General features: G+C 38.0%; 1 protein-coding gene across 5 annotated transcripts in view; it reads right to left on the reverse strand.

Annotated features, from left to right (window-relative positions):
- Nucleotides 1-7,050, reverse strand: part of LOC104096839 (uncharacterized) — a 41,372-nt gene extending 34,322 nt beyond the window's left edge. The window contains exons 1-6 of one of the 5 annotated variants that reach the window (XM_070199812.1): nt 6,937-7,050; nt 5,690-6,289; nt 5,486-5,610; nt 5,295-5,389; nt 4,935-5,159; nt 4,373-4,460 (exon numbers count right to left, since the gene is read on the reverse strand). In XM_070199812.1, coding sequence (XP_070055913.1) covers nt 4,373-4,460; nt 4,935-5,159; nt 5,295-5,389; nt 5,486-5,610; nt 5,690-6,261 — 1,105 coding nt within the window. In that variant the 5' untranslated portion in view covers nt 6,262-6,289; nt 6,937-7,050. Of the gene's footprint in view, nt 1-4,372; nt 4,461-4,934; nt 5,160-5,294; nt 5,390-5,485; nt 5,611-5,689; nt 6,290-6,768 lie in introns of all 5 variants that reach the window. The other 4 variants (XM_070199811.1, XM_070199810.1, XM_070199813.1 and 1 more) reach the window with 4 other exon arrangements.
- Between the last annotated feature and the right edge of the window lie 15,021 nt (nt 7,051-22,071).

Genomic DNA, 22,071 nt, shown 5'->3' on the forward strand with positions numbered 1-22,071 from the left:
GGTAAGGTTTGCGTACACACTACCCTCCCCAAATCACACAATGTGGGATAATATTGGGTATGTTGTTGTTGTGCTTTTAGTCCCTCAAATATCAACAAATTTGGGTTTTGGTCCTTGTGATTTGTGTATTAAAAAATGTGGGCGTGAGGTAAGGCTTTTTATCTAGCGCGTGGCGAGGCGTAAGCTCCGGGCGCAGGGCTTAACCCCATGGATTATTAATTTTAATATTTTGTAAATTAATAAAATAAATATATAAATAAAAAAAGTAAAAATTATATTTAAAATGTAGAAAATTATAAAACTAGTAGGAACATCTATATATCTATATTTAAACATGCTAACGTGTGCATAAACATTATAAAAGAATTTTTTTCTTATTTGAAAAAGTGAAAGACGTTGAGATGCAATACACCTATAACATGACTATGATGGAACATACTTAGAGTTGTAAAAATGATACTCTAGTTCCTAATAATTCAAAAAATACAAAAGACAAGAATATAAAATTATTGTTAGAAAACCTAAAACTAAAAAAAAATCACAAATACTCATTATAATAAAAAACGAGCATTTTTTAAGAGTCTCCAGAACGAATAAAAACTAGAGTGATACCAAAAGAAATTCTAAAACCATAAACTAACTTGAAAATTAAAGAAAGCAAAAAAAACTTGAAGAAAATGAAGCAAAGGAAGGAAGTTGCAAGTACAGAAGCAGAGTAAGCATCGGAGGACCAAACGTTTGCTTTGTAGTTTGCACTTTGAAAACAAAGAGGAAGAATATTCGTTACTCAATAAACGAAAAAAAGAGGATTATGAATTAGGATAAGCAATTAGTAAAGATCTATGAATTTTGAATTTTTTCAGTTTAAGAATTTACTATGAGTTAATTTATGAGCACGTAAGTATTAAAAAAAGAATTTATTAAGCAATTTTGGCTCCAACTTGACAAAGTTCTCTTGCCCAAAATGAATGCCCAAAATGTTGGGACTCACGCCTAAGGGAACGGGCAGAAGGTTAGGACTTACGGCTGCAATACTTGCACCATGCCAATACGCCTCAATGCGTTTTTAGTGCACTTGCTCGTGGCTCGCCCGCCTTTTAAAACACTCTTGTAATTTCTGGTTAAGCATATTTAACCTTCAATCAAATTGATAGGAGCACTTTCGATCCCTATGACTTGTGAATCTTCACAAAGATAACGATTATTAAGTGCTAAACTATTTACTTATTGATGTGATATGTTAAAGTTGTATTGTTACTATATATTTGAGGGTAATACAGTTCTATAAATAGTCTAAATATCACATATTTCCTATATAAAGGGACCAAAATAACACATTTCATTTAATTGAAGGTTAAGCATGCTTAGCCGAATATTTAGAGGACCAAAATAAGAATTTATCAATAACTAAAGGACTAAAAGTGCAATTATCCGGTTACAGTTTTCCTCAATGGAAAGGTCAAATAACATGAATATATAGTTATATACCGAACCAACTAATAAACTGCCACAATCACAAATTATCGATCTCTTACTACTACTAATAACAATGTTTTAGAAGGCAAAAGTGTGAGCAAGGTGATTTCTTGTGGTAAGGCAAGTTATATGCCTCAATCTGTGAGGCGGACCTTTTTTTCTTAATATCTTTTAGAAGTAAACAGCTTTCAATGTAGTAACAGCAGAAACATGGGGGATTAAGAAAGAGGGAAAAAAGAGAAAATAGTAGAGCAGTAAGGAGCACTACCAGTAGATAACCCGGGGGGGTTGTGTGTGAGTGAGAGAGAGAGAGGAGGCACAGATTCATCGACTTTAACCTTTCTTGACCATCTATAAATGGGTCTAAAATGACGTAACTACCCCTTGTCAATCAAAACTTTGAAGAAAACAACTCCGGCGAGACATAAAATTTACGTTTTTCCTATTTAGACTTTTGGTGCAACAAGAGAATCCAATATTGTATAGATAGTTTTATAGATCTGTAAAAAAGACTGATCTAGGAAGTATTAAAAGTCATTTATTCTATTTATACTTTTGATGTAAAGAAAGAATACAATATTGTAAAGATAGTTGGCCAGATAAAAATGACGGATTGAAACGCATCACTGATTTGTCCTTAATTTTGACGCACTCAAGTGCGTCATTAATGAAAGATTTTTGATATATCAAAAGAATACAACTCAAGTATTGCATACACATCATCTGAAAAGTGCTAGTAGGCAAATACAGCACGATACTCCATAGCCTTTTCTTTCTTTTTTTCAGTTTAATACTTTCTACATATCTATCCACCACCTGAAATGAATTGTTAGGTGTCCACATTCTCTATTGCCGAACCCTAACCATTATCACTAGTCGCTTCTTATCACTTTCATGACTGTCCATTCCCCATATCTCTTTACAATTAAGTTTCCTGGCTAGACTCTAGAGAGTACTCTCCGGTCTCGTATGTCGCTCAAAAATCAAGATTGTTGCATGTCCCAATCAGTACCACCGCGTACTCTTTGTTTATTTGAGTGATTTTTGGAAGGTCTGTTGTAATATTCAAATGGGAGGCCTATTGTCATTAGATAGATTGGACTTAACAACCCACATTACTGCCAAAATTGTAACACTTGCACTACTTCAAGAACCAATCTAACCAAATCAAGTAATTTACTACCTCTTTAGTGACGAGGCTCTGAATTTTTTTCTCACTCCATCCTAATCAATACCATATCTTTGTGTTCACCCATCTAAAAGGGCTAACGAATTCACCTTCCTTCTAATATATATAAACATACTAGTGGCGCCGGATACCGACATCCTCCCACCATTACAAGAATGGGTAACTCAATTCACCAAAGAAGGGCAAATGGGACTGAGCTTTTTCGCATATGCTAGGACTTGAATCCTAGTCTCTCATGGACTTCATCCCTCTTCATCAATTGCTAGACGACACCAGTGACTGCGCACTTTCTTTTCAAATATAATATTTGAAGAACTAAAGGTTTATTTTGTGATATCAGAACTGAAGGATTATTTGTTCACTTACACTAATCTATTAGATTTTCTGTTGACCTATGACCTAATTTTAATGCGGAAAGAAAAGAGGACTAGATTAGTGTATGTGATGCTTGGAACAAGCCTTATTCATTCTTGACTGTCAACCAAATGTAACAAAGGAACTTCTTTGTCAGAATGACACGTTAGGGATAGTTAAGTGGAGAAATGATACTGAGAGACTAAGAGTGACAATCATCTCCTCCCCCCCCCCTAAGAGTTTCAAGTACCACAATTTTACAAGATCTCAACCCAAAACACGAAGTTTCAATTTGTGACCGAGGGAGCATGAAAACTACTTTTTTCTTTGGGAATAATTGGGAGTAAGGCCAAACACTATGTCATTAATTATACCCCTTCATGAACTAATTGGTCAATTTGCCTTGGGTAACATGTAAGGATGCCCAATCAACTCTTTCAAGTGCAAAACATTTACCAATCTCATGTTGCGACTACAAAAGTGTGCACGACAACCACCACTAAGTGCCCAAATCAGTTGGTTAATGAACAACAAATTGCCCCAGGGCTTTGATCTAGTGATAAGGGTGCAGACTTGTGATATGTAGGTTAGGTGTATGCCATGGGTTCGAACCATGCCGCACACAAAAGCCTGATAGATAAGTGGAGAAAGATATAGGGATGGGACCATCATCCACCGAGTTTTACGCCATTAACCCTTGGGATTCCTCAAATTAAAAAAAAAAAAAAAGCAAATTCTAAAAAGTTGTTAACAAATATCTCATTTAAGAAACTCCTAAACACAAAATGGGGGTCCAAAAAGAGACTTTGGTAAAAAAAAAAAAAAAAAAAAAGGGAAGTGATAAAATAAATACTCCTTCTACCGGGCAACTGGATGAAGTGGCTGGAAGATGAACTTACTAAGTCAGTTCCTAGAAAATTGATAAGAGAAATGATCGAGACTTTTTTTTACACCCGAAGGTGTAGCCTAACAGTCAATGAAGTCGGTAAAAACTTCAAAGACCAAGGTTCAATTCCCAACGAAAACAAAAATACTAGGTGATTTCTTCTCATCTATCTAACCTTGTTGGGCAAAGTTATCCAGTATAAGTACTGTTGCGAAGTAGCAGTTTCGCGGCGGAATAGTAAAGGTGCGCGCAATCTGGTCCAAACACCACCTTTACATATAAAAAAGATGATTGAGACTTTTTTTATGCCGCAAGTATATATATAAATTTTTTCGATCACCATCTTCTAGAATCTACCCTACAAAGACTACAGCAGATAGCTGGTTTCACGAAAACGATAAACCAAACAAAACAAAAGATGTTAGAACAGCCTATGAGGAATCCTGCTGCAAAATGGCACTTCATACCTTTTCTGAAGGGCCGTTGAGTTTTCTCTGATTGATCAACAGCCTCCGAGGTTGATTCTGAGGAACTTTCAAGTTCTCCAGACACTCTCTAAAATCCATGCAATGTTTAAAATCAAAACCATGAGAAATGCATATAACATCTATAATAATGGATTTCTAATTACTGACATATTGAAGAAATTGGTAACACTCAAAAAGATATGGATGTAAACTCAACCAGAGCATAATACTTATATTATAATAATAAATCATGAAGGTTCTCTTTCAAAAATAGTTACATGATATTCGAAGGAAATAGAGAAAAGCAAATATTATATTTTAAATCCAATTCTCCAACCTACTCCGAACCTCCGCCTATTGTTGACTCTTATGAAGACTAGTCAAGGAAAGATATCATTTTCCCTTTTCATGGATCATTTTATTTATACATTTTGGCTTAATATTCCTAATCCCAACCAACTGAATTACCAAGTTCTTATATTTGATACGTTTGTGCCCGTGAACAGTTTACAGCCAACAAAGTACCAGATTTCAGATTGGTTACAGCTAACTCAAAGTTTACCTTCTCAAAGTCTTCAAGGCTGAATGGAATAAGTTTTTCTAATGCTTCCACAGATGCCTCGACATCAACGTCTTCCTCACTAGCTTCTGACTTTGTCTCAGCACTGCTTGTCCATTCTTCCTCATTACTTGCATCATTTGCGTCTTCCATTTCAGAATCCGACGTACACTCTTCACCTGATTCTACATCTGATTCGCTTTCAGATGAGCAATCTTCACCAAAATCCTGTGCGTAAGTAACTTTATGAAGATATGGGATAAAAAGCAAAATAATGGTACACAGAGCTTGTTTAGTCAAAAGGAACCAATGATATGTTGATATGTTGAAATATATATATATATATATATATGAATAACTTACATATGGAGCTAGAATGCTGCTATCAAGCACCAGCAATGGTACTTTTAAATCTCGAGCAAGGGTTCGAACAAGTCTTTCTCGATAAAGCTCAGTCCCTGCAAAATCATCAAGAATTCAGTATTTATTTCTAACAAGCACTAATAAAAAGCTATATTGTCTTAGGAATCTCATACCAGTCTAGAAAACTCTACCTGGTATACTTTGAAGCAGGATTCTCCCACTTGAAGAACTCAAGCGGCCACCATAAGCCACAGTAACCTTCTTATGCTTTAAATGGGAAGCAACACACTCCACCAAAACGTTCTTTGTATGTTCGCTGCAAATTTTGTTGACATAAATTAACCCAAATAGCAACTTGGCAGCAAGAGAAATAGATCTGAAAGGCAGGAACTCACTGGATATAATAAGGAAATGTATCCCATGATAGAGCTATTTTCTCCCACGGAACAACCCTCCTTGAGAACTCGTTTTTAAATCTTTCTCGTCTACTTAGGAAAGGCGATTCTTTCTTCTTACTCTCGATCGACAGCTTTTCATTCCGGAGCCACTCCTTCTGCTCTTGATCACCAAGCTGAGCATGTGCATCACAATGTCTCACATCTTCACCGCCTTTTTCCTGCCGAACTGTTCCTTTATCAGAGCTCCCACTATCTCTCGTGTGTACATGTTTATCCTCACTCGCATCCCTACCATCACCTTTAGAACTAAAATACCTTAAATGTGTTGCAGGTGAACTCCTCAACAATCTTATATTCCCTCGTTGAGAAGCAGTCTGTATTGACTTAGATGTATCTAACAAAGCTCGTCCTATCACACTCCCTAGAGAAATGCAGTCTGAAGGTATATGGGTAACGCTTGAGGTTTGTGTAGGGGAGTAAGTTCTGTAGCCAGAACTAACATAGTGGTTGAAATGCTGAAATGCAAGATTCCATCTTTGGTTGTTGCTTCTTATTCTCCTCACATACATTGCAAATTATTAAAGGTATAATAGATACCTAATAACAAGCAAAGTTTATAGGGTTAGTCCACAATTGTCTGAAAGCAAAATGAAAACTTGCTATTTTTCCTGAGAAAACTAAAATCATAATAAGCTTCATACTGCTTTTAGCTGCAAAAGAAATCACATTTCTTAACCTTACAAAGTTTTGTTATCATATGAAATAGACAATTAACAGTGATCAAATTCCTAACTGATGGACATGAAATCACACAATAAGCTATATTGACGGATAAAAAGAATCGTGAACACAACACAAAATAGTCAAGAAGACAAACAGAAATTCAAAAGCCAAGATAAAAAGTGGAAATTGGGATCCAAAAAAAACCAATACAAAGAGCAAAAGCCATTAGAATCAATAAAAAAGACTCATTCTTTAGCATGCCCAGGATTAAAATTCAATCTTCTATTTTATGTAAATGGGGTGCTTTTTTGCATATTATCTTAGCTAATTACAATGTAAAATCAAGAACAGACCTTTCTTTGGTTATAAATAATAATCCTGATAATAATGTAAACTCAGAAGCTAGAAACAGCAGTGGCCATATGGGTTATAAACAGAGGGTCATGTAACAAAAAAGGCTTTTACCAGTGGAAATAGGGATGACCCTTGAAAGGGGGAGGTGACAGAAGGGGAGAGATTACCGTTTGGGAGAAGAGAGATAAGAGCTATTTTGTGCTAAAGAGGTAACCTAGGAGGAAGTGACTCCTAGTTTTTTCTATGTTAGGAGACACGAGAACTGTCCAAAAACAAGCATCCGCCGCACATGTTAACTGAGTTAGGCTTATGGCCCAATAGATTTAAGGAGGAAGGGGAGAAGTGCACACTTAGCCACTAATAGAACTTTATTTACTTTTAAGCCACTATTTAAAATGTATTTACTCTTTAGCTATTGTTTTAATAAACTTTTACCTACCCAGACAAAATACAATTTCGCTGAAACCTTCGCTTATTTATGTGCAGATTTTAGGAGAGAAACCTTCCCTCAAATCTTACGTGTTGCATAAACCTTCCCTCGTCCAAATTACAGAAGGTTTTCTCCTCCTTTCTCCTCTTATTTCAAACTAGAGAATTCAACTTTCTCATCCAAATTTTACCATAAAATTACAGTAAGTTCTAAATTTTCAGATATCTCTATATGCTTTTGTGTGTTTGTGTAGATTTTTATTTGGTTGCTGGAGAATAAGATGCAAGGGAATTAATTTTTTTATTTTCCTTTTCTGGATTGTATTTTCATGGAGAAAACAAAGTATAGAGGAAAAAAAGTTAGGACATCGTGTCCTTAACTTCATGATTATTGTGTAAATATTAAGGACAAAGTATTATGTATTTGCAACTTGTATTGATAAAAGTTAGGACATTGTGTCCTTAACTTCATGATTGTTGTATAAATATTAAGGACAAAGTGTCCTGTATTTGCAACTTGTATTGATAAAGTTTAGGACATCGTGTCCTTAACTTCATGATTGCTGTGTAAATATTATAGACAAAGTGTCCTGTATTTGCAACTTATATTGATAAAGTTTAGGACATCGTGTCCTTAACTTCATGATTGTTGTGTAAATATTAAGGACATAGTGTCCTGTATTTGCAAATTGTATTGATAAAGTTTAGGACATCGTGCCCTTAACTTCATGACTGATGTATAAATATTAAGGATAAAGTATCATGTATTTGCACTGATAAAGTTTAGGACATCGTATCCTTAACTTCATGACTGTTGTGTAAATATTAAGGACAAAGTGTCCTGAATTTTCCCTTTTCTTGACTTGCAGGATGGATACAATATGTATTATTATTGCTTTTAATGGAAGATGGACCACATACTATAAGTATCTGGATCATTAAACAAAGCTTGTTCTAGTAGCTGAGGCAATTCGATTTGAAGATTTCGTCAACCAGGTCTTTAAAGTTATTGAATTGGATAGAGACAAGTTTGAAATAATGATATGATTTGATATCAACCTGGGAACAAGCAAGGGAATGCTTGTATCCAAAGATTTAGATCTTCACACATGTATAGAGTTATTAAAAAGTCATTTACTCTTCAAGGGTTGTCGTTTCATTGTTGATATTTCGGAAAGAGTTTTTGGCTCTATAAGTACCTTTGAACATGTCAACATAGAAAGTCAACAAGACAATCAAGACAAATGCCAACAGATAATGGAAATAGATGTGGTTGAACCTAAACTAATAATTGAAGAGATGCTTCAAACATTCAATTCTATTCAAATAGAAGGACAAAGCATTATAGAGATTGACAACCAATAAGCTTTAGGTGTTCAATTCTTAGAGAGTGCACCAGTAATTGAAAAGGTTGCTGAAAAATCCTCTACTCAACTAACTAAACGAAGGTCAAAGTCGAAATAAAAAGAATCCTCAACTACAATATTTAGAGAAAATACTTTGTTGGATTAAATAAAAGGGGATCAATATTTGACAAAAAAGATATAATTAACTATTTTTCGAATATAGCAATTAAAGGACATTTTGAATTCAAGGTTGTTAGATCAAGCTCAACAAGATATTCTTTGAAATGCAATGATGAAAGGTGTGGGTGGTGTGTGCGTGCTTTCAGAATTAAAGATTCAACACTATTCAAGATAGTAAAGGATGAGAAAAATCATGACTACTCAGTTAACACTATGAAAATTGATCAAAGGCATGCAACTTCAAAGTTGATTAGTGGTTACATTATTGACAATCTTCAAGACCCAAGGTTTGAAGTTACACTAGCCTTTGTCATGGTAGAATGCAAAAATTACACGGACTAGACATTGGGTATCACAAGGCATGGTGTGATATTCAACATGCTTCAACTTTAATAAGAGGAACTCCTGAAGAGAATTATGAATTGTTGTCTTCATACTTGTACATGATGAAAAGCAAAAACCCGAGAACATACACTAACATAAAGACAAATGATGACAACAGGTAAATAATCAAAAAGAGTTTATTAGTCATTTCATCTGCTATGCATATATAAAGTGTTGTAACTAAATATTAAGGACAAAGTGTCCTGCATTAGCACCTTTTGTTTTAAACTTTAGGATATCTCGTCATTAACTTCATGTGCAATGTAAATATTAAGGACACGGTGTCCTTAACTTCATGTATGTAGTATAAATGTTAAGGACACGGTGTCGTTAACTTCATATGTGCAGTGTAAATGTTAAGGACATAATGTCCTTAACTTCATCTAATTAGTGTAAATGTTAAGCACATGGTGTCCTTAACTTCATGTGTGTAGTGTAAATATTAAGGACATGGTATCCTTAACTTCATGTGAAGTGTAAATGTTAAGGACATGGTGTCCTTAACTTGACGTGTGTAGTGTAAATGTTAAGGACAAAGTGTCCTATATTTGCACCTTCTGTTTTTAAACTTTAGGACATTTTGTCCTTAACTTCATGTGTGCAGTGTTAAATGTTAAGGACATGGTGTCCTTAACTTTATGTGTGCAGTATAAATATTACGGACATGGTGTCCTTAACTTCATATGTTCAGTATAAATGTTAAGAACATATTGTCCTTAACTTCATGTGTGCAGTATAAATGTTAAGGACATGGTATCCTTAACTTCATGTGTGCTGTGTAAATGTTAAAAACATGATGTCCTGAACTGTAACGACCCAACCGGTCATTTTGAGCTCTAGCGCATCGCTCGGCGGTTTGAGGCCTTGGGTAGCTTCACTTCATATTTTATGACTTGTACGCGTAGTCGGAATCGAATTTCGGGAAGTTCAGAGTTGATTCGGATGGAATATTCTAATTTCGGAAGCTTTAAGTTGGAAGAATTGACTAACGCTTGACTTTTGATTAAACGACCTCGGAATCGGGATTTGAAGATTCCAATAAGTTCGTATGATAATTTCGGACTTGGACATATGTTCAGGTTGAGTATCGGGTCGCCCGGGAGCATTTCGGCGCTTGTTGTAAAAAGTTGGCATTTTAAAAGTTTTAGAATTTTCTAAATTTGGTTTGAGGTGGACTTTGGTGGTATTGATGTTTGTTTGGGGTTCTGAGCCTTGGAATAGGTTTGTGTCGTGATTTGTGACTTGTGCGTAAAGTTTGGCGTCATTCCTGAATGTTTTGATATGTTTCGGACGCGTTCGTCGCAGTTTGGATGTTTGAAAGTTGAAAGAAAGTTTTTTATCGTCGATTCATGATTTTTATGTTATTTGTGATGTTTCGAGCCTTTGGATAAGTTTGTATAAGGTATTGGGACTTGTTGGTATGTTCGGACAGGGCCCTGGGGGGCTCAGGTGAGTTTCGGGTTGGTTTTGGACCATTTATAGGCCATTTTTAATTGCTAGTTTTTGGCTACAGCAGTGTGCATCGCGATCGCGGACATTGGATCGCGTTCGCGAAGAGCAAAATGGGAGAAAAGGGTCTGTGAATCACGTTCGCGAAGACAGATTCGCGTTCACGAAGAAGAAATTTCTGCTGTATAGGGCTGATTTTGGAAGCTCATATCTTGCAATCTATAAGGAAGTTGAAGATGATCTAAAAATGACAGTTGTAGCCCTTCTAGTTTTCAGAAAGTCAAACCATTTGTCATTTGGAGTTTTGTATGAAAAGTTATGGCCATTTTACTAGAGGTTGTCTGGAGGAGTTGGGCAGCTTGTCCTTCGCGATCGCGATTGGTTTTATGCGATCGCGAAGGACAATTTTGAGATGAGAAAAGTTGTGCTTTGCGATCGCGAAGTATAAATACCTGGGCAGAAGCTATATTGTAATACCTCGAAAAATTTTGAAGTATTTCAGTGTAAAGCCCCGTAAATTTCGCAAATGAATTCAAGGTTTCGTGATGCCGGAGTAGGCTTACGTGTTTGAGGATGGTAAGCTCGCCGCGGTTCGGACTTTTTGGGTTGAACAATGCACCGGAAAGTAAAGAAAAAAATTTTGGTGGAAAAATGCATTTCTGCGGTCCATTATGCAACCGCAGAACCACTCTGCGGGCCGCATAATGGCCGCAGAAGTGAGCAGGAGAAGGGCCAGTCTGGGGGCAATTATGCGATCGACTATACGACCACATAACTGTTATGCGGTGTATTATGCGATCGCATAACAGTTATGCGGACCACATAGTAACCACATACACTGACACATTTTTGATCGTTTTGGTCTGTAATTATGCGACCAATATGCGGTCCGCATATCCATTATGCGGTCGCATATGCGACCGCAGAATCTGTTCCGGAGCTCCATTTTTGGGTTTTTAAAACTCGACCCTACTTCGTTAAATACACGCTTTGGGTTATTTTTGAGCAAAATTCTGATGTTTTAGAGAGAAGGGAGAGTGTTTTAGAGAGAGAGAGGAAACCCTAGGCTAATTATTCATCAAGTCTTGCTCAAATCTTGGAAGATTAACAAGAAAAACCCACAAGTTCTTTATCTAAGAGGTAAGGTTCCATACCCTAGTTTTCAATATCGAATTTGGATAGAAGATGGTTGATTAGGAGTATGATTCATGGGTATGAGATTATTATTTATACATGTATGTACCAATAAGAATTGTGGAAAGATTGTTGAGCTGAAATAAGTAAGGATTGGGTTGTGGAGTGAAGGAAATCTTATAGAAGAACCTTGTGGTTAAATTTGCACACCTAGTGTGTGATAAAATGCTCAAATGAGCAGAGACCATGAATATCTTCCTAATTATGGTTCAGTTTTGTTATGTCTCAAACTAGATTGGGATTGCTAAGAATTTCGGATCATTCTAGAGTTAAGGAAGCTCGATTGAGGTATGTTGGCTAAACTTTCTCTCTTGGAATCGAATTCCATAATATTTCTGTAAGTTTCAAAGTATGGGTTGCGTATTAAAAGGTTATGGCTTTGAGTCGTGTTTCAATGAAAGATAGTATGCCAAATTGTGTGAGAAAATCTCAATATTCTTAAGACTCTTAATTGCTCATATGTGTACCTAAAGTCTTGATTTGAAATTTTTTTATTGTTGATAATCTATAAAGATAGTTGGAAGTGAAATAAGTTAATTGGGAATATAGAGTGTGGCCAACGTGCCAAGAATTTAAGTTATGATTGTGTCTAGTAGTGCAAATGATTTGAGAAGATGCGATAAAGAATATGAAATGAGCCTCGACTCAATTGTTTAAAAATGACTTCGAAGATAGAATTACCTAAAAGCTTTTGTACTCAATTCATGCCCATTAGTGGTTGCTTTAACTAATGCTTTGCTTTATAAATATATCTAGTGTGATTCGAGTTTTATATACTCATGTGTTGAACTGGAACATTGTCATTGCTAGGGAAGAGCATTGTAAGAATAAATGGTGTATTGATTGTTTATGATTTTCATATGTGTTTCCATTGTTGGATGGTGTGCCTCATTCTTTGGGAAGAAACCATTTGTGTTTGAAGTTTCCATTTCAAATGGATTTGAAGTATATGATTTCTGAAATATCCTATATGTTGATACTTGACGGTGATCTTTGAAATTGAAAGAGATGAAAGTGTGGAATATGAAATACGGCCATCGTGCCAGGAATAAAGAATCTTATAAATGGCCTAATGAGCTAAGGAAATATTGTCGTTATGAATGACTGGGAATACTAATGAGAATTTATACAATGTGAAAGATGTTGAGGTGAGTACAATTGTATTTATGATACTTCTGTTTGCAAATCAAATCAAAAAATATTTTTGGGAGCATCATTAGCAAAACCGAGGAAGGGTGGGTCATAAGGCCCACACCTGAAACTACACGTGCCGTTGTAGGGGTGGATTGTGATATTATTTTCCTTAATTGGGATGAAACTGGAACCTTTGTGGATTGAAAAAGTCAACCCGCACGGCATATGTAGGAAGGCGGCCTAGCTGATCGGGTAGAGATCAGACGCCATATTGCGCATATGGTGGTACTACTCTTGGTAACAACTTTCTTTCGCATCACATGTCAAATCACATTGTTCGTGGGGAGATGGCCTAGCCGATCGAGCGTGATCGGACTCCGTGCTAACAAACGGTGGTATATCGGTGCTAATGATCTCCCAACCAAAATTGTATATGAAGTTTGTATTTTGAAAATTATTATGTTTTAACTGAACATTTGGATATTGTTGATTATGACTTGTTGTTTCTATGTGTTGCCTTTTCTTATATGGGCATTCTATTTTGAAAGAGGAGTTTTAGCTATGCATACTAGTGCTATTCGACAGTACTAACGTCCCTTTTATCGAGGGCGCTGCATGGTGGTTCTACAGTAAGCGGCATTGATCAATGATAGTAGTGCACTCTTTTCAGCTGATTTGGTGAGCCCCACTTCATTTCGGGGTCATGTATCTTTTGTTTCTTATGTACTGTATTTTGAGGTATAGTCGGGGCCTTGTTGGTGGCATTTTCATATTACTCTTCTATTGTATTTAGAGGCTCCGTAAATAGGTTGTGGGTTGTGGTTGAAGTTGGGAATTGAACTAGAAATGTTAGTATTTGGAAATCATGTTTTTCATTAATTATATAAACTCGTAATATTTTGGAAATTATGAATGAAGCTGCTAATGAGAATGAAAAAGGAAGTTGTTAATAAAATCTTTTCAGTGAATGATTAATGGAGTACATCTCCTTTTTATTCATGGGTGAGTTTGGGTAGAAGGAAATCTAATAGCCTTGCTCGGCCGGGTTCTCTCGGTTGAGCACCGGTCGTGCTCCCCGAGTTTGGGGCGTGACATATATTTCGGGGGTTTCGATCATTTTATCATTCTTGGAGCTATGGAGCTCGGATTGAAGCGATTTTCGCCATATGGATTGGGGTAAGTGTTATCTACTCTGTTTTGAATATATTTCATGAATCTATCCTCATTTTTGGCATTTGGTTGATGATTTAAAAAGAGAAATTGGGGGGTTTTGTCTAAAATTTCATAGAGTGAATTTTTGAATTTTTGAACGTCGATTCGGAGTCGGGTTAGAGCCGTTCGCCTTGGCAATGTCGTGCGTAATATTTGACAAGAAACCAACATATCTGTGTGTTTTCCTTATTTTAGTTGTGACGACCTATCTGGTGAGGTCCATTTCATATATACTCCGGTTGAGGAGGTAACTGATAATTGAGAGCTTGAATTTACTGTTCAGGGGAGGATTGTACCACGTACCTATATTTGTTTATATTGTTTATTACCATGTCGTATATTTGTTTACTTCCTACCGTATTTGAGTCATTAGACCAATAGTAAGTGTTGATGTCGACCCCTCGTCACTGCTTCTCCGGGGTTAGGCTAGATACTTACTAGGTACGTGTTGATTTACGTACTCATGCTACACTTGTTGCGCAAATGTATATATATATATATATATATATATATATATATATATATATATATATATATATATATGTTTGGTGGTCTTTTGGGCGCAAATGCGCGGTTGTTGCGTGGACTTGATGGTGAGTTGCATTCCGTGTTACGATTCGTAACATACGGAGTCTCCATCTAAGTTATTTATATTCTCCTGTCTAACTTGTATTCCAGACAGATGTTGTATTATTATTGTACTCCTTAGTAGATGCTCATGCATTTGTGATACCAGGTTTTGGGTGTTCCTATTAGATATTCATTATTGTAGTTCACGTAATTATTATCATTTCACCTTGTAATTTATATTTTATACGGAAATTGGAAAATAAAATCACGGATTTTCTGCGTGTACCAGATTTTACTCTAGTTATTTAATGGGATTCATGATTTCGAAAATAATAAAATGAGTAACTAAGTTGATTAATCACCGTTGGCTTGCCTGACGGCGGCGTTAGGTGCCATCACGACCTATAGTGGATTTTGGGTCGTGACAGCTTGGTATCAGAGCTCTAGGTTCACTTGGGTCTCACGAGTCATGAGCAAGTCTAGTAGAGTCTTGCGTATCGGTACGGAGACGCCTGTACTTATCTACAGGGCTATTAGGAGCACTTCCCTTCTTGATTCCTCGTCGTGCGATTTGATCTCCATTGAAGCATATGCCTTCATTCCCTTCCTACTCATTCTTATACGATCTTGAGCGCTCGTGTCAATTGGGCATCGAGGAGTTGCAGTGGTACTGCAGATGTGGAGCAGGATGTTTCTCTCTGTGTATTTGAGTGAGTTATTATCGTCTTCTTGTGGAAGGGTGTTCTGTCATCTCAGCCATGTATCAGTATTGCCTATAATTTTGAGGCTATGCACAGATTGTTATGATGTTCGTGCATTGTTACTGTGTTGTGTTGTTGTGAATGGTAGGTTGCTCATTTATGGATCGCGACAGTAAATGGCTCGGGAAAAATGATCTTGAGGAGGCTCAGAGTTGGTGGAAATTTACCTGTTCGGGTGCTACAAAGATGGATTATGATTTGAGGCAGTATTTTGGCAGCAAAGGATGAGGAAGGACATGGTGGGAGGTGTCCCACGGTGGTTGAATTACTAGAAGATCAAGTGTGAACAATAAAGGTCGAGTTAAGGAGATGGTTTAACCGAAGTGGGAGTGGCAGAGTAGCATATGGATTCTGTGGTAGGATAGCCACGTGCCTTGAGAAAGTTTAGAGCGGTTTGGGAGTCATGGTGGAAAGGTCTACGGATTTTATTTGGATGAAGGCTACAGTACTGTGGAAGATTGAATATGGCAGAAAGGAATTTGCTTGAAATGAAAGGGGTGTGAAAACTTGATTATCATTTTGGATGCAACATGACTTTGAGTTTGGGATGTATTGTCGGACTTTCAATTGATGTTAATGGGGAATGGGGAGGCTTGTACAGCCGGTGGACGAGCATAGGCTTAGGAGGGTTTACTAATTTCGTAGTAGTTGTACCCAGTGCAATGTCGTTGGAAGATGTCGGTATGGAATTCCATATATGGGTTATCTCCTGTGAGCAGGTTAGCGGTTGTATGATTTTGATGAAGTTTCTACGAAGAGTTCTACCTACTACACCAGTTGAGGATCGAACATACGATTGTGGCTGATAATTCGGAATGTTTATGAAAAGTTTAACAAGGGATTACGAGTAATTTGGCGAGATGATGGTGCAAGATCATGGTAATTGAGAAGGAGGAATCTTTGTGGGTTCTACATTATGTGATGGTAGCTTAAAGCTAAGTGGGGGAGCCCACCGTCTACGAGTGGATCGCGTGGTTGTCTGCTTGTGCGATTTCTGATTATCGGTGCATTGGTGGATTATTTATGACTAAGAAAAGAAAACATCGGGGGTAATTCGAGCAAAGGACTTGATGAATGTGTGCTATATTTCGCCGTATCGATTCATGCATAGGATTTTGGAAGACTCAGAGTTTATGCTTCTTGTGGACATATGTACAAGGAAAATAATTTATCCGGTTGCTTCTTTGAGAGTGTTCATATGCTGACAGTGCACTAGAGTTTGGCTTATATTCGGGACCAAGTCAGAGTGGGTGACTCTCAACAGTGGTTCTAATGGGTTCTTTATATGGCTGAAGACCAGGATTTTGCAGCAGAGTGTGAAGAATACTTGGGAAATTTTCTATGTTATCATCGGGTCTGCGGGGCAGTATTAGAAAAATGGGAGAAACAGTTTCGGATTCGCGTAAGGTCTTTCAGAATGGATGTACCAGTTTGAGATGCTTTTATGCGCATGAGGAGGGTATGAGATGTTTCATGGGTATTGAGACGACGCGGTCTCAAGAATTGGGTCACTCGGAAGGAGTGTTGTTGAGTTTCGTTATGTTTTCGAATAGAGCTATTATTATTTCTAAGGCAATTCAAGAGTAAATTGAAAAAAATGGTGTCGGTTAGTAATGGGTTGAATCAGCATGATTATGGCAATGATCAGTTCCTTCGGCGCGTAAGTTATACAGGTGGTTGGTGGTTGTACGTGCGGGCTTAACAACCATCATAATTTGATTGATTTGGGAGGTATTTGATTATAATGGCTTTGCTATGTGTAAATGGATCTCAAAAGAGTTATGACGATTTAGACCACGACTTGAGGTTTGTATTTTCTGCGGATATGAGGATTCAGTTGCGTGTTGCAATGGTTTTTCTGAAATGAGTTAAGTGGAAGGTTTCTAGCCAATGAAGTGTTTATTCTACGAGTAGTTCATTAGTTATGATCAATTCTTGTACTCTCGCATAGCGGCATGATAGGTGCAGTGAGCGGTATGAGAATTAGAAGTTGAGGATCAAGGTTGCGGCTCGGTGTTGACGAAAATGTCACGAGCTCGGATGGGCAGGGAGAATTCAGGTGTTCAGAGTAAGCTGGCATTATCTCAGTGTCGCCTGAGAATGGTGTTCTGTGGAAGAGGTATTGTGTATTAATTTGCGGATTCTTGATTTGCACTACAGAATTTGTACGGTTAAAGGTGTGGATGTGCAGACTATGCTACCTGGTGCGGAAGGTCGTGGGAGTGTAACCCACGGGAAGACCGTATAAGTGTAACATGTTAGTCACTTGATTGTTAAGGGTTGAAACCAAGTATTGAGATCATGGCACTATCGCTAATATGAGAGTTTATGCCTGGAAGGCGCTCTATTCCTTGGTTTGTGGACTGTGGGGGTTTATTCTGAATTGGACGGCTGCTCGTGTGTGTCATGAATAGGGCCATTGTGGATCCGTGGAAGGTTGTGGCCCAGTATGGTATGATCAAAATTGACTTGAGGCTCGTTGGTTGGTCTAATGTGAATATGTGCTCTACGTCAAGTCAGATGTGTTCATTCGACATAGCATTGCTTACGGAGGAGTCTTCATGCATTGGATGTTATTCCCGTCGCCAGCTATTCCATGTAATACTCTATTGTGCCAGGTGGGTTGTGGGACTGCTTGATTATTCGCATGTGTGTTGTGATCCCGTGTAGCTTGTGGTGTTATATGAGCAGGATGGCTCTCGAGATGCAACTCATTTATTGCACCTTAGTCGTGCTTGGGTTTTGTAGCGTATGGCGCTATCCGTCTCCCCAGGATTGTATTATGCACTTAGCGTGTTTGTGGTCGATATTCGGGCATTTCGTAAGTATAAGCATTACGACTGATGGGTGTTTCCTTATTGGTTGTTGTGTGGATCGGGTGGCACACCGCCACAGGTATATTGTTTAGATCGGGTGGCACGTCATCACGAGTATGTTGTTTGGATCGGGTTGCATGCCGCAACAATGAGATGTTGAGTACGGTTCCCTATACTTATTTCTGTGTATTTTGTTTCTCATTCTCTGAGATAGGTTCATAGCATCTTTTCAGCTGTTTTATTAGCTACGCTGCTGGGTAGTTCCTTATCGGAGTTCGTTCTTCTTTATGAGTCATATTCGAGTTGTAGCTTGTTGGCGCTGTATGAGATTTTAGACGGTGTTAGAGGTGGCTTACTGCCCCAGAAGCTTATACGAGGTGAGATGAAGTTATTGGACCTGAGATCGGTGCAATCGGATTTAAGTAGGGTATATTAAATAGAAAATATCGTTATTCAGTTCAGAATGAGGCAATGGTTCTTGTCAGGTGAAGAGACTCCATGAATTATCATTTTGGCAGGTGGTTATGAGTTTCTACACATCTCTTTCGTCGTGGCGGTATTGCGAGAGTTATAACAGGGCTTACATGTGTTATGAGGCGTATTACGGGTATTGGATTCATGAAATTGCAGTTACTGTGGTCGAAGAATGTTATTATGGGCATGTGAATTATGCAGTGTGTGGTGTGATTTCAGCAAAGGTGCATGATCATGTTTTGGTACAGTATGTAGTGATTGATGCGGTGTTCGTATGTTAGAATCATGTCTCGTAGAGAATTCTGGATGTTGGAATTTGGTTCTAAGGCTTGTTAGCTAAGGTTATAGGGAGGATCTTCAGTCTGGATTAAGCTAATGTGATCACATGGGTTATGGAGGCACGGGCAGGTGCACGAGGTGTTAAACAGTGATTTTGGACAACTCCGGAATATTTCTTGGCACGTTCGAGGACGAACGTATGTTTAAGTGGGGGAGAACATAACGACCCGACCGGTTGTTTTGAGCTCTAGCGCGTCGCTCGACGGTTTGAGGCCTTGGGTAGCTTCACTTCATGTTTTATGACTTGGATCCATAGTCGGAATCGAATTTCGGGAAGTTCAGAGTTGATTCAGATGGAATATTCTAATTTCAGAAGCTTTAAGTTGGAAGAATTGACTAACGTCTAACTTTTGAGTAAACGACCTCAGAACCAGAATTTGAAGGTTCCAATAGGTTCGTATGTTGATTTCGGACTTGGGCATATGTTCGGGTTGAGTATCGGGTCACCCGGGAGCATTTCAGCACTTTTTATGGAAATTTGGCATTTTGAAGGTTTTAGAATTTTCTAAGTTTGATTTGAGGTGGACTTTGGTGATCTCGATGTTCGTTTGGGGTTCCGAGCCTTGGAATAGGTTCGTATTGTGATTTGTGACTTGTGCGTAAAGTTTGGCATCATTTCGGAATGTTTTGATATGATTCAGACGCGTTCGTCGAAGTTTGAAAGTTTGAAAGTTGAAAGAAAGTTTTTTATCGTCGATTCATGATTTTTATGTTATTTGTGGTGTTTTGAGCCTTTGGATAAGTTTGTATAAGATATTGGGACTTGCTGGTATGTTCGGACGGGGTCCCGAGGGGCTCGGGTGAGTTTCGGGGTGATTTCGGATCATTTCTAGGCTATTTTTAATTGTTAGTTTTTGGCTACATCAGTGTGCATCGCGATGGCGGACATTGGATCGCGTTCGCGTAGAGCAAAATGGGAGAAATGGGGGTGTGAATCGCGTTCGCGGAGATAGATTCGCGTTCGCGAAGAAGAAATTTCGCTGTAGAGGGTTGACTTTGGAAGCTCATATCTTGCTATCTATAAGGAATTTGGAGATGATCCAAAAATTAAAGTTATAGCCCTTGGTGTCTAGTTTTTTAGAAATCCAAACCATTTATTATTTGGAGTTATGTACAAAACGTTATGACCATTATACTAGAGGCTGTCTGAAGGAGTTGGGCAGCTTGTTCTTCGCGATTGCGATTGGTTTTCCGCGATAGCGAAGGGCAATTTTGAGTTGAGAAAAGTTGTGCTTTGCGATCACGAAGCACTTTCCGCGATCACGAAGGATAAATACCTGGGCAGAAGCTATATTTCGGGGGTTTCGACCATTTTATCATATTTGGAGCTATGGAGCTCGGATTGAAGCGATTTTAAAGCGATTTTCGCCATATGGATTGGGGTAAGTGTTCTCTACTCGGTTTTGATTATATTTCATGAATCTATCCTCGTTTTTAGCATTTGGATGATGATTTAAAAATATAAATTGGGGATTTTTGTCTAAAGTTTCATAGAGTGAATTTTTGAGTTTTGAATGTCGATTCAGAGTCGGATTTGAATGAAACTAGTATAGTTGGACTCGTAATTAAATGGATTGTCGGATTTTGTGACTTTTGTCGGGTTCTGGGCACGTGGGGCCGGGGGTTGACCTTATTGAATTTTCGAGCAGAGTTGGGAATTGTTATAAATTGATTTATTATGAGCATTAGAGTATATTTTTATTGGTTTGCACGTTGTTTGACTTGTTTTGGAGCGACAAACATCGTTTTGAGGTGTGAGAGTGGCGTTGGAGCCGGTTATGGAACTTCAGAGCGAGGTAAGTCTCCTATCTAACCCTGTGAGGGGGAATTTACCCCTTAGGTGTTATATTCTTATGTGCTACATGTTGTGGGAGCTACGCACGTATGAAGTGACGAGTGTCCGTGCGTATGCTAGAATTCCTGATTATGTCCGGTAGACTTAGGTTCATGCCATGGTATAATAGTACTATTTGAGTCATCTTTGCTCCTTTAATTCCTTTATTTCGCGTTACGACTTGAGACTAGACTTGCATAGGGTGATAAACTCGCTATTGTAGAGATGTGACGAGCTACTTGATAATCCGCAAAATAATTTTAGCTTCCCTTATGAATTACCCCCGCATTGTGCGTTTTCATCGCAAAGCTTTTCTTAAAGTTCATAACTCATACGTTTATTCGTGAGTGGTGTCAAGGACCCGTTAAAGCTTCTTACTCTAATGGGATCGGGTCGATTGCCTCGACAGGATTATGTACCACACTCTTATGGGAGCGGATCATTCGCCTCGACAGTATAATAGATGCATCTATGGGTTATGTCGTTCGACTCTCGGCGGTGTACATATTATTATGGGATCGGACCGCACGCCTCGGCATTTCTATAAAATACTCTTATGGGATCGGGTTGTTCACCTCGGCAACGCCGTGCGTAATATTTGACAAGAAACCAACGTATCCGTATGTTTTCCTGATTTTAGTTATGACGACCTATCTGGAGTGGTTGAGGAGGTAACTGATAATTGAGAGCTTGAATTTACTGTTCAGAGGAGGATTGTGCCACGTACCTATATTTGTTTATACTGTTTATTACCCTGTCGTATATTTGTTTACTTCCTACTGTATTTGAGTTATTAGACCACTAGTAAGTGTCGATGTCAACCCCTCGTCACTACTTCTCCGAGGTTAGGATAGATACTTACTGGGTACGCGTTGATTTACGTACTCGTGCTACACTTGTTGCATTTATTGTGCAGGTATATATATATATATATATATATGTTTGGTGGTCTTTTGGGCACAAAGGCGCGACTGTTGCAGGGACTTTACGGTGAGTTGCATTCCATGTTACGATCCGCAGCATATAGAGTCTCCATTAGAGTTATTTATATTCTCCTGTCTAACTTGTATTCCAGACAGATGTTGTATTATTATTGTACTCCTTAGTAGATGCTCATGCACTCATGACACCGGATTTTGGGGGTTCCTATTGGATATTCATTATTGTAGTTCACGTAATT

Source organism: Nicotiana tomentosiformis, chromosome 4, assembly GCF_000390325.3.
Source record: "Nicotiana tomentosiformis chromosome 4, ASM39032v3, whole genome shotgun sequence".
NCBI classification, from domain to species: Eukaryota; Viridiplantae; Streptophyta; class Magnoliopsida; order Solanales; family Solanaceae; genus Nicotiana; species Nicotiana tomentosiformis.